Here is a 14,979-nt window from a genome sequence, read left to right on the forward strand (position 1 = left end):
TTGTGCAAAGGCAACCAAGCAACACATTCCCCCCTTCCTTGCTTGTCTCTGGCCAAGTCAAAGGCAGTCCCCACAATAATAACAATGGAAGTATATTGTATTGTGAATAGAATCCCGTCTTTTCGGCTTGCTTTGATGTTTCGGCTTGCTTTGATGTTTCACAAGTGACACACTACAATACGCCCACGCCATTCGTCAACAATTGTTTTAAAATAACTACTTGCCGATATTGAGCACTAATAAAGAATAAACCGAAACACAAGGAAGCCGATTGTGATCGACTACCTCAATAGTTGATTTTTTCTTCTTTTGTTTGTTTCAATCAGATAAGAGCGGCGCGGTTTACGATTTCAGTGAAGTTGTTTTCATGTAATCTGGATTCTTATCGTTTTGTTTGTTCTCCGAGAGACGCGGGAGCTTAGATTGTAGAATGGGAAGTTCTCATTTTCAGAAAAAAGGAGTGTTACCGTGTTAATAGTTAGGTTAGTACAAAGAAGAGGGTCTACTGACCGGATGCGTGGAGCAAAAGCTCTTCGCCGGGCAAAAATTTTCGCAATTTTCAAACGTGGCACGGGACGCGTGTGGAAAGCTGAAACAAAATATTGAGTATTGTTTCTTTACTTATTTTCGAGTACGTTTGTCGTCGTCATCACAGGTGGATATTACTGACACTGAACATAGTGAAAAGCATGTTCATCTCTTATCTCAACACATAAATTAGGAGATATGAAAAATGCACGCAAGGGGATTTTAAAGATAATAACGTCCCTCCAATTTTTAAGTCAGCAAGGAATAGCAATTCGGGGTCACACCGATGAAGCATCAAATATTCATCAGTTGCTGCTGCTTAGAGCAGAAGATGCTCCTGAGTTGAAATCTTGGCTGCAGCGAACTACATATAAGTGGGTTTCTCACGATATATTGAATGAAATTGTCTCTTTATTATCCAGCGATGTACAGCAAAATATTGTGAAATCTATTAAGGCGGCACAATATTTTTCTCTTATTGAAGATGAGACTTCCGACATATCAGTGAAGGAACAAATATCCATATGCTTCAGATTTGTCGATGAAAATCTGCAAGTTGAAGAAGTGTTTATGGGCTTCTATGAAGTAGCTTCAACAAGTTCTAGGACATTGTTTGAAGTCGTCCAGGATGTCATAAGACGTTTATCTCTCGACATAAAATACTGTCGTGGTCAATGTTATGATGGCGCGAGTAATGTCAGTGGACATTTAACAGGATTACAAAGTAGGATTACTCGGTTGGAGCCGAGAGTTATATTTGTTCATTGTTCAGCGCATAATTTGAATTTGGTAGTACAAGATGCGATGCAAGATATCAGTTATGTGCGAGACTTTCTGGTGATTCTTAATTACAGATCTAACCGCCATTGATATGCACCCACAGCAATTTTGGAAAGTCGGCACCCTTGTTCTGGCCAACATGCACATGGCGTGGAAGGAGGAATGGTGGCGGGTAATTTTCAGTGATGAAAAGAGATTCAATTTGGATGGTCCCGATGGCTGGAGATACTATTGGCATGATCTCCGCAAAGAGGAAAAGATCTTCTCCAAGAGACAACAAGGAGGACAAGTCTGTAAAAGCGTGGGGTGGGTTTGGTTATCATGGGAAAACGAATCTCGCCTTTTCCACAGGCTGTATGAATACGCTCAGACACCAAAACATCCTAACGGTCAATCTGTTGCCATTTGCCGATGATATTGGTGGCGATCAGTGGCGTTTTCAGCAAGACGTCACTATACACACTGCTGAGTCCACTATCTTCTGGTTTCTTGACAGGAATGTGCATGTCATTGATTGGCCTGCGATTCCCCCTGACATTAACCCCATGGAAAACCTGTGGGGTCTTCTGTGCCATTCAGTGTACGCCAATGGAACCCAGTACAACAACGTTCATGACCTGCGAAATGCTATCGTTGCTGCATGGGATGTCCTTGATGCTAATCTATTGAAAATACTGGTGGACAGCATGTGTGATCGGGTCTTCAAAATGGTGTACTGCCATGGTTCATGTACTGGCAACTAAAGCAGGTCTGGGATGCCGTTCTTATCATTTTGCAACAGTAAACATGGTCACTTTTAAGGTTCGTTGCTTTGTACCTTCTCCTTTCCTGCACATGACTTCTGGTCAACACGTTTTCTCTTTCTGTACATTAGGTGAGCATTGTAATGTGCTGTGTGCCTGTACCTGTAACTTAGTAAACGTGTCACACTTACTTTTTGATTCGTTCTTGTCATTTTGCAATGCACCTTACAAACTCTGAAAGATTACATGCCAGGTAATCAGGCGCGGCTCGTGCATTATTTACCCGGGGGTTCACTGAAGTCATGTGACATATATTCAGTTTCCGCAAAATAGACTTCCTTCGCCTAACAAAAGGATGAGGGGAGGGAGGGCTTAAAAGAATTGTCCAAATTTTTTTTTTATCTGGGAGTATAAGGTTTTGTATTAGGGGTGTGCGAATAAATTTAGGGCTGAAACTACAATAAATTGTGCCTTTATGAAAAAAGTTGAGTTTTGTTGGAATGGACGTCCTCAAGTAGAGGCAAGTAATATATTTTTTCCTCAGGAGGAGCAAAAAACACTCCTTCAGTCTGAAGTTACTGCAACGCTTTTATAATGATTACCAAAAATTACTGTGACTGAAATTAAATTATATGCCTGTAATATATAATTTTTGGTTTACATTCAATTTCCATGGGGGGCTGCCCCCTTTTCCCCTTCCGGACGTCCATGCCGACTAATCAGAACTGGTCCTACATTTATTAAAGGGAAATGGCAACTAATGGCATGTGCATACTAGAAATCGAACCTGAGACCCTTTCATTGATACGCGACAGGTTTGTTCAAATTTGGGGCTGGTCGACCAGCACACGCTTTTTTTCAGTGGACAAGGAAGTTTGTTTACGTTAATTATGTGCATTTCTATCGGTCATTTCTTACCTGCGCGGACAGCAACGCCTACAATGCATCAAATGACATAACCTAGTTAAAGTCCATCCCTCGCTTCACTCGCAGCATCACTTAATACTTTCCAACAAGTATCCAAGCACTTCAAAAACTAAAAAACTTGAGACTTTGACACCGAGCGACAGCGAGTCACGTCTTCGCGCCATTCTTTCTCTTTCGCGAACCCGAAGTGTTTCCACCTTTAAGGAAAAACCTCTGAATGCATGCACGAGCTGTTTTGGTAGTGTATATCCTTTATTTTAATTCATTGCATCTAATTCCAGCTTTTATTTGTTTCCACTCATCCATCTCTGCCACAATCTTGCATTTATTCCAAGAAGTTCGGTGCAAAAATGATACAAGAGAAGATTGAATATGTAATGTGTGCGCTTCAAACTTGAACCGCACACAGCAACACTGGAAGGGAGAGGAAGCAGCGAGAACGGAGCCTTGTCCCGCGGCTTCTGCGAGAGAACGAACTGCGCATGACCGTTGGGTTGAACATAGGTTCTGCAAATCTCACCTTCCATGTATTTTGTCCTATACCCTCCTCGAGCTTCTGCTCCCGCACGAAGCTTTCACAATGGCAAGAGCTGTCCTGTGGGGGTTCAACTGAGGGTCTGTATCAGGGCGGCCGATTCGCGGTTTCTTTTTCTCAGCAAAAGAGTTCGCCGTATTACGGACACAAATACATGACTTATTGTGTAGAATTTTTATTGAAATAATGTGAAAATGTAAAGACGTTGTTTAATGTTCATTCTCGAGTTGATTATCGTATATTACTGGGGGTTCACTGATCCTATGCGCTATAGGGCCAACCGCGCCTGCAGGTAATGAATATGCATTATTCTGAATGCTCATGCACTACACAATTTTATTTTTCAATTAATATGGTTCTGCGTTAAATAAAACACAATACATTATAGATCAAGATTATGATTGCATTTGATAACAACATGTAGTCTCAAATTTTCGAACTTGAAATTCCTTCTGTTTTCAGCAAGAATAGTCTTATATTCAGAAAACACACGTTTTAAGGCAACAAAGTCAGAGACACAAGTTCCACCTCATCCACACGTTATCCATTTGTATGCAGAATTTTGTAAACTTTCACCATTGTTACATATCCACTGTTCTTTTTCAATACTGCATCCAATTTCTGTACATACACAGGATCTTCAACCTGGGCAAGGGGCAAGGGCCTCTTTAACGTCTTCTATAATTTTGATGCTTGTTTGAAGTTGCAACCCTTTGATTTCTAATCGACGAATGGAATCTTTCAGGCAAGACTTACCACATTTCATACAATCCAGGAAAGAAGGAAGACAGAGAAAAGATAACGAAAAGAGAAGCGAGGAGAAGAAAAATAAATACAGTATATGCTCGGTGTTGGTTGTGGGTACAAAAATATGCACATCAACTTATTTTCATACAAATATGCACCTGTATATGAAATATGCATTTTAGTTTAAAAAATCCTTAAATATGCATTTGCATATGCAATATTATCCGAGCCCTAGTTATGATGAATTATTCCCCGAACACGTCCTTTTTCCCGCCATTTTATTTTCATTTACAAGTATTTAATTTCCTTATTTTCTGCACTGTGTGTGTCGATATTTTCCCAGAAATGCAAAAACAATCATGACAGGGACAAATCATGCCTAGAATTCGAGAAATTCAGTGTCAGAAAATTCTGAACATTTCCTGTTCCAAATGTCGTGACTTTTCTTTTATTATTAAAGATATAATTATATATTTAGTTTATTATAAAACAAGAAACTAGATAACAAAAATGTCTGAGTCAAACTTGCTTTTGACACGTAATTCGTCTGCTAAGAGGATGTTACAAATCTTAAGAACAGATGAAGACGAGAAAAATGCAAGTTTATGACTAGTGGGAATGAATGTACAGGTAATTTAGAACCTTTTTTTTTTAGAAAGCATTTAGCGATATTATTTTAATGCTAACAGAACCTAACCTAACTACGAGAGCATTTAGGTTTATTAGAAGAATGCTAAGGGACCTAATCTTAAAACATTTTTGTGTAAGTAATCGCTAAAACTTAACAGTATGTGTTACAGACGTAATTGCATACATAGCATGATGAAATCACGATAAAACAAAGACAGAGTCTGCTGCCACACGCATCTCTCTTTTGGGTTACAGCAGAAAAAGAACGTGGCAGCAGACACTACCTAAATAAATAGCCCCATTACGCATTTTTGCATTCACAATGTGGTGGGGCAAAGGAGCCTTCAGTTAAGATGAAAGATTTATAAAACCTTTTCAAGCAGGCCTCGTCTCCAGGAAGATGTCAACTTGGGGCAAAACCCGGGACCTATCAACCTGTTGGGTGAGATGTTAAGGCAAGGACTTATAAAACCTTCTCCTGCCCCCCCCCCCCAAATAGGCAATAGTTAGGCTAGAGAGTTCGATGAACTAACCCATCTCTAGCTACAGACTGGTAATGATCAGGATGGGAAATTCACAGGAACTAAACGATCACTGATCTTCTTGCATGCGAGTTTCAGTTAAGATGAAGCATCTTCAAGCCGATGGAAGATCCAAGCAACAAAGTTAGGCAGGGGGTGATATTTTCTTGTGAAATTGAGTCTCCAACTCTTCCAACTGAACAAAGACTGTAGGATAGGATATTTTCTTAAATCATTCCAATGCTGGACGAACAATAGTGTTTCACATGCATGGATGCCCATGTTCATAGTAAATATAACAAGTTCATTCCATTATGTAGCAAAACTACTGTGAGGCTGTTTTGAAGTACTGTATCTATAAACAGTCCCGAGCTTAATGGGTTGTGAAAAGCACCTAATACGTCCATAATGGCAGGGATATTGTAGCAGAACAGTAACCTGCCTTCTTCAGAGAGGAAAAAAAAAAGAAAGTTTCTCTCATGGTGTCTGTACCATGGATACACTGGCCAGAATATTTCTTTTTAAAGCAGTCTAGAACCAACCAGTTCTTTGTTAGATCTAAGTGACAAATAAGGTCATTAAGTTCTGTCTGTGAAAAGAGCTGTGGAAGATCGCCACCAGGGGGAAATTGGTAGTAATTATCTTCTTCCGATGTAACTTGTGCTTCACTAGTACTAGGTGAAGAAAAATAACATCCAAAGATTGGGTACTGGTAGATCTTCACCATGGACCTCAGTGTCTAAAGACACACCATGCACATACCGTGGGGCGCACACGAATTATCTTGGTCACCTAATTTAATGTTGAAACATGCCAAATAACCTTTCTTCACGAAATTTGAGAGAGGCAGTCTCTGTTTGAGCACAGTGTGTACCTCCCACACATATAACAGAATATCAGGCTCGTTCAAATATATTATGTCATTTTTGAATAAATGTATCAATGCACGGGAAAAAAATACAGCACTGATGAGGTCAATTTTTCTGCTTCGCTCTGAACAACTCCCACTACATTATAACATCGACTTTTGGGCATTTTGTGAGGAAACTTTTCTTGAGGGATCATCAAACATACCCATATCATTAAAAAAAACACTGAACTCAAGAAATATAGTGAAATACATTATAGACTGCTAAATACAAAATAAAAATATGCAAAGCAATGTCCAAAAGTCGACCTTTGATGCAGGAATGTGGGTGATGACGACATCAAAGTCACTGCAACAGGGGCAGTGAAGGTACAGATAAAGAAGACCACTTATGAAAGAACTTCTAAAGTTTAGTGTCTTCTAAATACTCACAGCTACTTAGACGTCGGCTCAACAAGATGAACAAATATAATAGCTGCTGCTCATGTTCCGTGCATTCATCTTTCACCAAGTTGTGAGCAAAATAATATTTGCTGTCTACATTTTCAATCTTCACTGCAAACAAATTTTAGAAAATAGTTTTACCTGAATCCAATTACTTTTGAAAAGTAACTTCCTAAACTTATATGCCGAAATTAGCTGCAGCTATCCAGTGGAGCTTTACTTTTTAACATCCAACTATAGAAATGAAAAACAAGTTTACAACTCTTCCTAAGTGTATATTAATTTAATATTGCACACACATGCATACATTCAAGCATACACAAAGACACCTGTCGACAAGGTCTTGCATTATTCCATCCATAGGTGTAACTAGCGGGGGGGCTGGGGGAGTCTACTCCAATTTCAATTTACAAGTTTTGGAATTTCTCTCAAGTGCCACATACATAAATAATTTGTTATAATAAGCAATTAACTTGAACTGCCCCCAAGAAAATCCTATTTACACTTATGATTCCATCACAACATATAAATTAATAAAATTCTCATTCACAATATTAATGCAATACACATTTTAGCTAACAGTTTACACAATATAGAAACGCCGGCACATTTTCTTTAAATATATAATCTTCATACAATACATTAATTTTATTGGCAGTTAAAATTATATTACACATATTTATATGCCATTACCATCTAAATATTTACAAATATTCTTTTGCATTGCAAATACACACAAAGCTGTTCCCACCTGAAAATGCACCCTTCTAATAAATTATCAATGGAGAAAGGGTTGAATACAAAAATACTGCTTTGCAAAATCACACATTTATCTAAAGCTTACACCAATTTACACGTGTAATATACATATATTTATATATATCAATTTTAAAGGACCTGTTTCTTTAGGTTTATACACTGATGTTATAATTATTTTTTAAAACTGGAGCTTGATTTTCATTTGTAATAAGATAGGGTCCCTACATACCAGCCATGGTTTTAGTTTAAGCAAAATTGAAACATTAATGCACTACACTTGAAAGATTACGGATTCAATTCTATGTAGATGAAGTTTTGTGTAATTAAATACAATATTTGAAAAGAAAATGTCGAAAACAGTTCAACTGACACTAGAGTAATGTTTCTGAGAAGTCTCAGGGGGCAAAAATATAAATACAGAGATCACATTTAGACAATAAGATGCATAAGGTAATCTACGTGATAGAATTAAAATTTACATATTTTTTATCACAAACTTTCATAGTGTGTAGAATACAGCAAGATAAATTTTACATTTTGATGCTTGATATTGATTTAAAAATCAAATTTCATTTAAAAACTAAATATCATCAATGGCTTGCTGGGGGCACAAAGGTGACGAAATTTTTTATCATTTTCATCAATATTAAAGATTCATAATAATACAAAAATTCTTCATACAAAAAAAACATTTCCAGCCTTTCTGAACATCTCAACCTTGGACACAAACACAAAACAGTGAGAGATAATGAAAAACCAAACGCAACACACGCACACAATTTCAGTGATTTATCTACACAGCCCTCAACACCCCACAGAACGTTTCACAAAGGGGCCTGCCCCTCAATAAACATCTGTATAATGCAACTTGTAAGTGAAATGCAGAATCAGCCTCCTTATTAAAATAGTATTCAGCCATAATGCACTGTTCAGTATTATTATTACAATAAGAACATGAACATTTTGAGCTCCTGCATAGCTGAATAGTTACTCTTACTGTTGGTGCAAGCACTCCTGGGTTTCATTCCCAGTAGGACCTCTAAAATTTCGATGTTTACCCAGCACCATGAGGCCATTTGCGGAGCTACCTGGAAGCAATAGTAGCAGACTTTAGTAGGAAACCTGTGTCAATGTACCAATCTATTGATGCACAGTCATCACTGAATATAAAGCCACTTTGGAGTTCTTGGCCCTCAATGGGCTGCTTGCACAGTGAGGTGTGTTGGTTTTATACAACTGTAATAAGATGCCTAATGAGCAATATTAAACATTTGATGTACATAAACCTTGAAATATTGAGTTAGGTCATACGGATATACAACAAAAGATATTTACAGGTTTGTGGTGAACAAAAGTTAAGAACTGTTGCATTGGTGCATTATGAAAACAATACCATGCTCAAAGAGGCTTTTCTTCAAGCCATTTTTATTCGAGTTATGGATTTATCATCATACACATGCATCCTGCTGTTTCTGTTCGATAGACATCACCCAACTGCCCAAGAGACATTGTTAATTGCAGCATTTGAAAAGACAGAGTGAACTACAAAGGGTTGATTGAATTTCCTATAATGTCTTGGTTCATAAAAAAATTTAATGAAATTATTCTTTAATAGATGGATGAACCAATACCAAATTATGAACCCTTTCTTTTCACCTTTGTTGATTAGAACCCAGAAATTCAAGTATGTATGTATGCAAGTGATCGTTAATATCAAAGTTTAATTCGAATGAGACACAGATTCTAGTGTATACCGCTTCCATAAATTCTGACCAGCCAGTTCAGCTGGCTATGGTGGGTGTGCAATCAACATGAATATGCTATGCCATAAAAGTGTGGCTTGAGAACAGTGTGTATCCGATGCCGACACACTCACATTCCCACCGATACCGATGCTTGAAAATTGTAATAATTAAAAGTTGTTCATAATATTGGTTAACATTTCTGTGTAAGTATTCCACTCAAATTATATGAATCAATATACCAAGAGTTATTCATTTTTCATACAAAACTGGTGCAAAACAAAAAGTAACATTGAATTTTGAATAATTTTCAGGATAATTAGAGTCCGTGAAAGTGCCCTGTGGCATTTTTGTGGAGTTCATGAACGATCAAAATGCCGTAATAGTATCATCGGTATTGGTAAATAAATTCCAACCGATACTTTCCGATATCGACATGGCCAATACCGATACATCGATATCTGCTCATTCGTATTTTAAACTGATAACATAGTCTGTCCGCATCATATAAATATCTTGTCGCTTTCTGTTTAAAAAAAAATAAATGTCGGTGGCAACAATAAACCTGTGATGCATGGTTGACTACATACAGAATACAAAATGCATTTTAGAGAAGGCCTACAACGTAGAACACTGAACAAGCAAAATGCTATTACAAAAATTTGTTCACCCTGATGTTTTCTACACATTGTGAAAGTTTGTCAGTGTATAATTTGAACAAATTTTACTTAAATTCCTTAGCAGCAACATGTATATTAACCACAGACTTCAAGAGAACTGTTGGGTAAAATCAGAATCTTCAGCATTTACTTTTCCATTGAAAATAATTTATCCATATCCTACACATGACATCTTTATCTATTTATTTGGAGTCGCAAACTACTGTAGAACTTGAAAATACTCTCTACTAACTTCTAACCCACTCTATTATTATTCTCCCAGTCTGATTACATGACCACAAAAGAACTACATCATAACGAAAACAATCAATCAAGAATAATGAGCAGATTATGTCTACCCAATATCTAAAACTATTAAATTTGTTCAAACTAATTTCACATCTTACCACATAATCCTGTAACCTTAACATCTCAAATACTATATTTTACTTCAATATTTTGCCACACCATTACAACAAATTTGCAACATCGAAGAAAACTATGCAAAATGCATTCATTCATACTGAAAATAACATTAATTCAAAGTAAAAAGTGAAAATTGCAGAAATGAAATAAATACTCAGTTCATTTTCCCCCAATCAATTTCACTTGTATATCAGTTAATAAAAGATACAGTGCAGATAGAGCTACTCATATTCTAATTTATGAAGAAATTCATAGCACATTTCAATACAATTTCAATTTTTTCATGTTTATAACATACTTGGTGTTTCTGCATAGAGTACAGTGCTGAGCCGATATTGATGCCAATGCAGTATTGCTACCAGAAAGTACTGGTTCAAATTTTTTCAATTATACTTATCCCGAGCCCAGGAAAATCGTAGGGTCCGCAAAAATGTTGCACAACTCTTTTGTGAAGGATAAGGCTGTGTCCGAAAGGTCCACAAAGCAGGCTTCAAGTACGGTCTTGTCCAAAGCAGGCAGCACTCACCATTGTAGACTTGTTTACTTGACTTGTGTCCTTGTTTGAACTCTTGAAGTCGAAGTCAGCCAGATGTTGGTTGTAGTTCTTCTAATATGTGGAAATGTAAGTATAAGAACTTTTTAAAAAGCGGTGTGATTTCTATGGTGAAAAACAAGTGTTTATAACATGGGAAAAATAACGTGTTCTTAGTTCTACCTACTGATCGTATTTTGCACTGCAGTCAAAGTGAAGTTCAAAAGATTTTCACTTCCAGTCCAAGGCTTCAAGACTGAACTGATAGATCATTCTCGAAAGATGTTCACTTCTATTAGAGTCTTGCACCTTTCGGACAAAGACCTAAATATCCTGGAAATTATATTCCCAACATTGCGAGGAGAAATGGTATTATAAAATAAAAAAATTATATCACATGTAATTCCAAATATTTTAAAGCAAAACTCGGGTATGCTGAAATTCTATAGTCCTAAAGAAAAACTATACATCAAAATGTGTATATATTGTGAATTCTTTCAATTTCAAAGTGTAGGCATTCATATCGGTGGGAAATTGTTTTTAAGTACTGGCATTGGCATTGGCATGGGCTCAGTCCTAGCTAATACAGATGAAATTTGTTTGCAAGTAATGTTTCAATCTTGCAAATTAGAATTTGCATTTGATTGACTCATTCCTGCTAAATAAAATACATGCAATTGATCATTCATTGCACGTTTCTGTAAGACTTGGACTGAAGACTATTTTTTCAGCTCTACAGGCTTGTAATCTTGAACTAATTTACATATTGCACAGCATGAGAAGCTAGCTTCGTAGAAACAACACGCTCTGAATTACACAATTAATAAAATGAGCACAGACCGTTATTTCTTGCTTCAGTCGTTACAAAAAAATCACTGCTTATTGGGTTCTTTATTTCTGTTTTACACCATGCATGAGATGTATTTCTTATATATTTCTTTAATGTTCACAAAAATGTTATTTGTTCCATACAAAAATATTTATAACTGTGGTTCTGTATTGTTATAAACATTGTTAATACAGTACACAAACCACATAGATTATCCAAAGGCAAAAAGTGTAAATTATACCAGGACTTGCATATCACGTTAGGATTTAATACATATTCTGTACCAATAGTTTGTACCTTCTTTGGACATTTAGCTTAACACTTTTCTTTGCAAATATAATAGAAATGGTCCCGCAAAAAGCTTATATGTCATTAATTACAGCAGTCGCAACTTCGTTTTGCCGCAGAATAAGCATTAATCAGTCAAACCACATGTAAGCTCATATGATAACTGTCATATGTCTAAACTTAATTAAATTTTATGCTAGCTCCTGTTTCATACTTTTAAAAAAGAAATTCATGTCGTATCTTACAAAATTCTTGTAGGTTGGCATACTATAGTTTCAACATTCACAATATGTGATGAAACGCTGATATAATACGGTGGTTGTCCAATAGTAAAGGTACTTCTTTTTCTTTAATTTCATGTGAGTCATATAAATGTCACAGTCTGCTTTTGGTAAGCACAAGAAATGCCTATATTATTCCAATATGAATGTGTGCAGAGTGAATAGACTTTTGCATTGAGTGAAATGTCAGATACTGCAAAAATACTTGAGAAACTGCGAGGCCTTTGAATGCAAGAGGCCTGGGCAGTTACAATGCTGAAGTGACACTTCTGCATGATGGAGTACATCACCACATGTCAAAGTAGACACAAGCTGGATGCAACGGTTGGTGGGAACTTTTACAGCATCCACCACGTAGTCCTGAACTTGACCTTTCAGACGTACACCTGCTTGGTTAATTCAACACTTGCAGATCAAAACTATTTGTGCAGAATGTTTGTTTAAACTTACCACTATCAGCATCCACCTTGGAACTTATTCACTGTATGTACTGTTTCTCTGTTATAATATTTTCTGTAATTTATCCAAAGGTTAAAATTGGCTTTAGTCAAATGAACTTCTCTGCTCAGACTAAAGCCAGAGAATCTTTATTAAGCCTAAGCCTTCCCATACCTATTTATCTTTCACCGAATAAACAAAAATACTAACAGCTTTCGGTGCCACTAAATGTGGTTACCTACAGCTTAAGACAAGTGACAAAGAAAAGGGTTACAATTTCCAGATAAGGTACATGCTAATTTCTCTCTGAATAAAATCTGTGTCAGAAACATCAATAAAACACAGTAAGCGTTCAGATATATTTATCATGAAAAATTTTAGTTTTCATATCATGGAAACAAGGCTTAATGGTGTTATATTTATCATGTTAACACAAAGTATAAGTTTTCTTTTGGTTTTAAGTATTTTTCAAAATGCTCTAAATTTTCCAATATCATTCTCCCCAGAACTGAATCCTTTGCAAGCACATTTCGTTATGAGAACAGCAATAATTTGGAACACTTGAAAAAGAAAACAATTATATATTTAAAAAAAACTATTCACATACAGCCTTTTTAACCAATTTCGTAGAAATATTAGTCCGCGTGATGATTTATGTATTCTGTGACTAATACTTCAATATAATTAACTCTTTTCTCAGGAATTCTTAATCTGTAGTCACTCCTTCCGAGTTTAACCATGGCAAACTTGAAGTGCATTTTATCCATACATGAAAATATACTATTCACAATGCATAAATGAACAAAAAGTCAATCTCCAAACAATATGCATAAAACAAACACAGTAACAACGAACAATCAATAAATATTTAGTATACAAGTGTGTCTCGTGAAAAACAAAATAAAAAATAGTCTTTTTCTGGCAATAAATAAGAGCTTTTGCTAACAATACTGTTAACTGGACGTTATTAATTTTTTAACACATTCATTACCCTGACCATCGTTAAGACTGCTTCAATAATCAAAATAATTTGTACAAATAAAAAGCATAAACAAAGTGATATGTCATTCATCACATATTACAGCTTGCTAACAGCAACAATAATTCAATTACGATATCTACAGCTTACGATTCATTGAAATTATGTCAATCTTACACATGCACATCATTGAAAGCTTCCAAGACATACGTCCTCCGCATGGCATAAACGTTATGAAGCTTCACAGTGGATGCTGTACGAAGTAATCTGAGGGAATGATGTCGTATAAAGCAATCGTTTAAAGCAGCACAATGCCATGGTCTCTTTCAAGCCTACGTCTTGCTTTCAACGACACAAGTCCCATTAAATCAGACGGTGTTGGTATACCGATTTTATTTCCTGTGTTCTGTTGGTAAAATACTTCTGTTCGGCAACACTGGTAGGCATAAATGATGTGTTCATCGGATCTGTAAGACAAAGACAGGTGATAACATCTGAATGGAAAATGAAATATAATCACTTTTTCAATGTACTAAAAACTGAGATAAAATCACAACCCATACCTTATTTGGCCCTTCACATATTCAGATGTATTACAATCCTTCTTTGGAGATTGGATAAAAGAGGGCATCATTGAAGGGCTAAAATATCGTTAAAACAGTTGAAATATGAGGGTGGATCGAATTAAAACAGAACAGTGGATGTATTGGGTTATATTTATGTATGTGTGTGGCGAAAACCCTGTGTAGAGGAAGAGCGGGAGGTAAGGAAAGAAACCCCTACTGTATAATGGACTCACCCTAGATGGTCGCACGTGAGCACGTGATATGCGTAGGTGGTCAGGCAGCAGTATCGTCCGAGAAGGCGAGCAGGCAGGCAAGCAGGCAGGCAGGCAGGCAGGCAGGCAAGTCAGTCAGTCAGTGATTCACCTGCAGAGGCGGAATATTTGCCAGCAAAGAAGAGTAACGTGGTGTTATTCGTATTTTAGTGGCAGAAGGAGTTGGAGTTTGCAGAGTGCAGCTGCGAATGAAGGCACTGTATGGAGAGAATGTCTGTCATTGACTTGTGTGCAGGAATGACACAAGCATTTCCACGAGGGACAGGAATCTGTGAAGGATGATAAGCGACCTGGTCAAGTTCACGTCGTCATCACAGATGCTCTGGTGGAACAAGTCGACCGGATAATCCATGCAAACAGACGAGTCAGCATCAGGAACATCAGCATGGATGTGGGAGTGAGTTTAGGTTCCGTACAGACTGCAGTACAGGAAAGTGAGTCCACAGTGTGTGTCACACCATCTCACAGATGATCAGAAGAGCCTC

General features: G+C 36.8%; 1 protein-coding gene across 1 annotated transcript in view; it reads right to left on the reverse strand.

Annotated features, from left to right (window-relative positions):
- Positions 1-6,992: 6,992 nt before the first annotated feature.
- HPS4 (Hermansky-Pudlak syndrome 4 protein) overlaps positions 6,993-14,979 on the reverse strand; it is a 47,390-nt gene continuing 39,403 nt past the window's right edge. Inside the window, exon 10 of the mRNA XM_083123363.1 lies at positions 6,993-14,123. Coding sequence (XP_082979489.1) covers positions 13,955-14,123 — 169 coding nt within the window. The 3' untranslated portion in view covers positions 6,993-13,954. The remainder of the gene's footprint in view (positions 14,124-14,979) is intronic.

Source organism: Lepisma saccharinum, chromosome 6 (genome assembly GCF_977018435.1).
Source record: "Lepisma saccharinum chromosome 6, izLepSacc3.1, whole genome shotgun sequence".
Lineage (NCBI taxonomy): Eukaryota > Metazoa > Arthropoda > Insecta > Zygentoma > Lepismatidae > Lepisma > Lepisma saccharinum.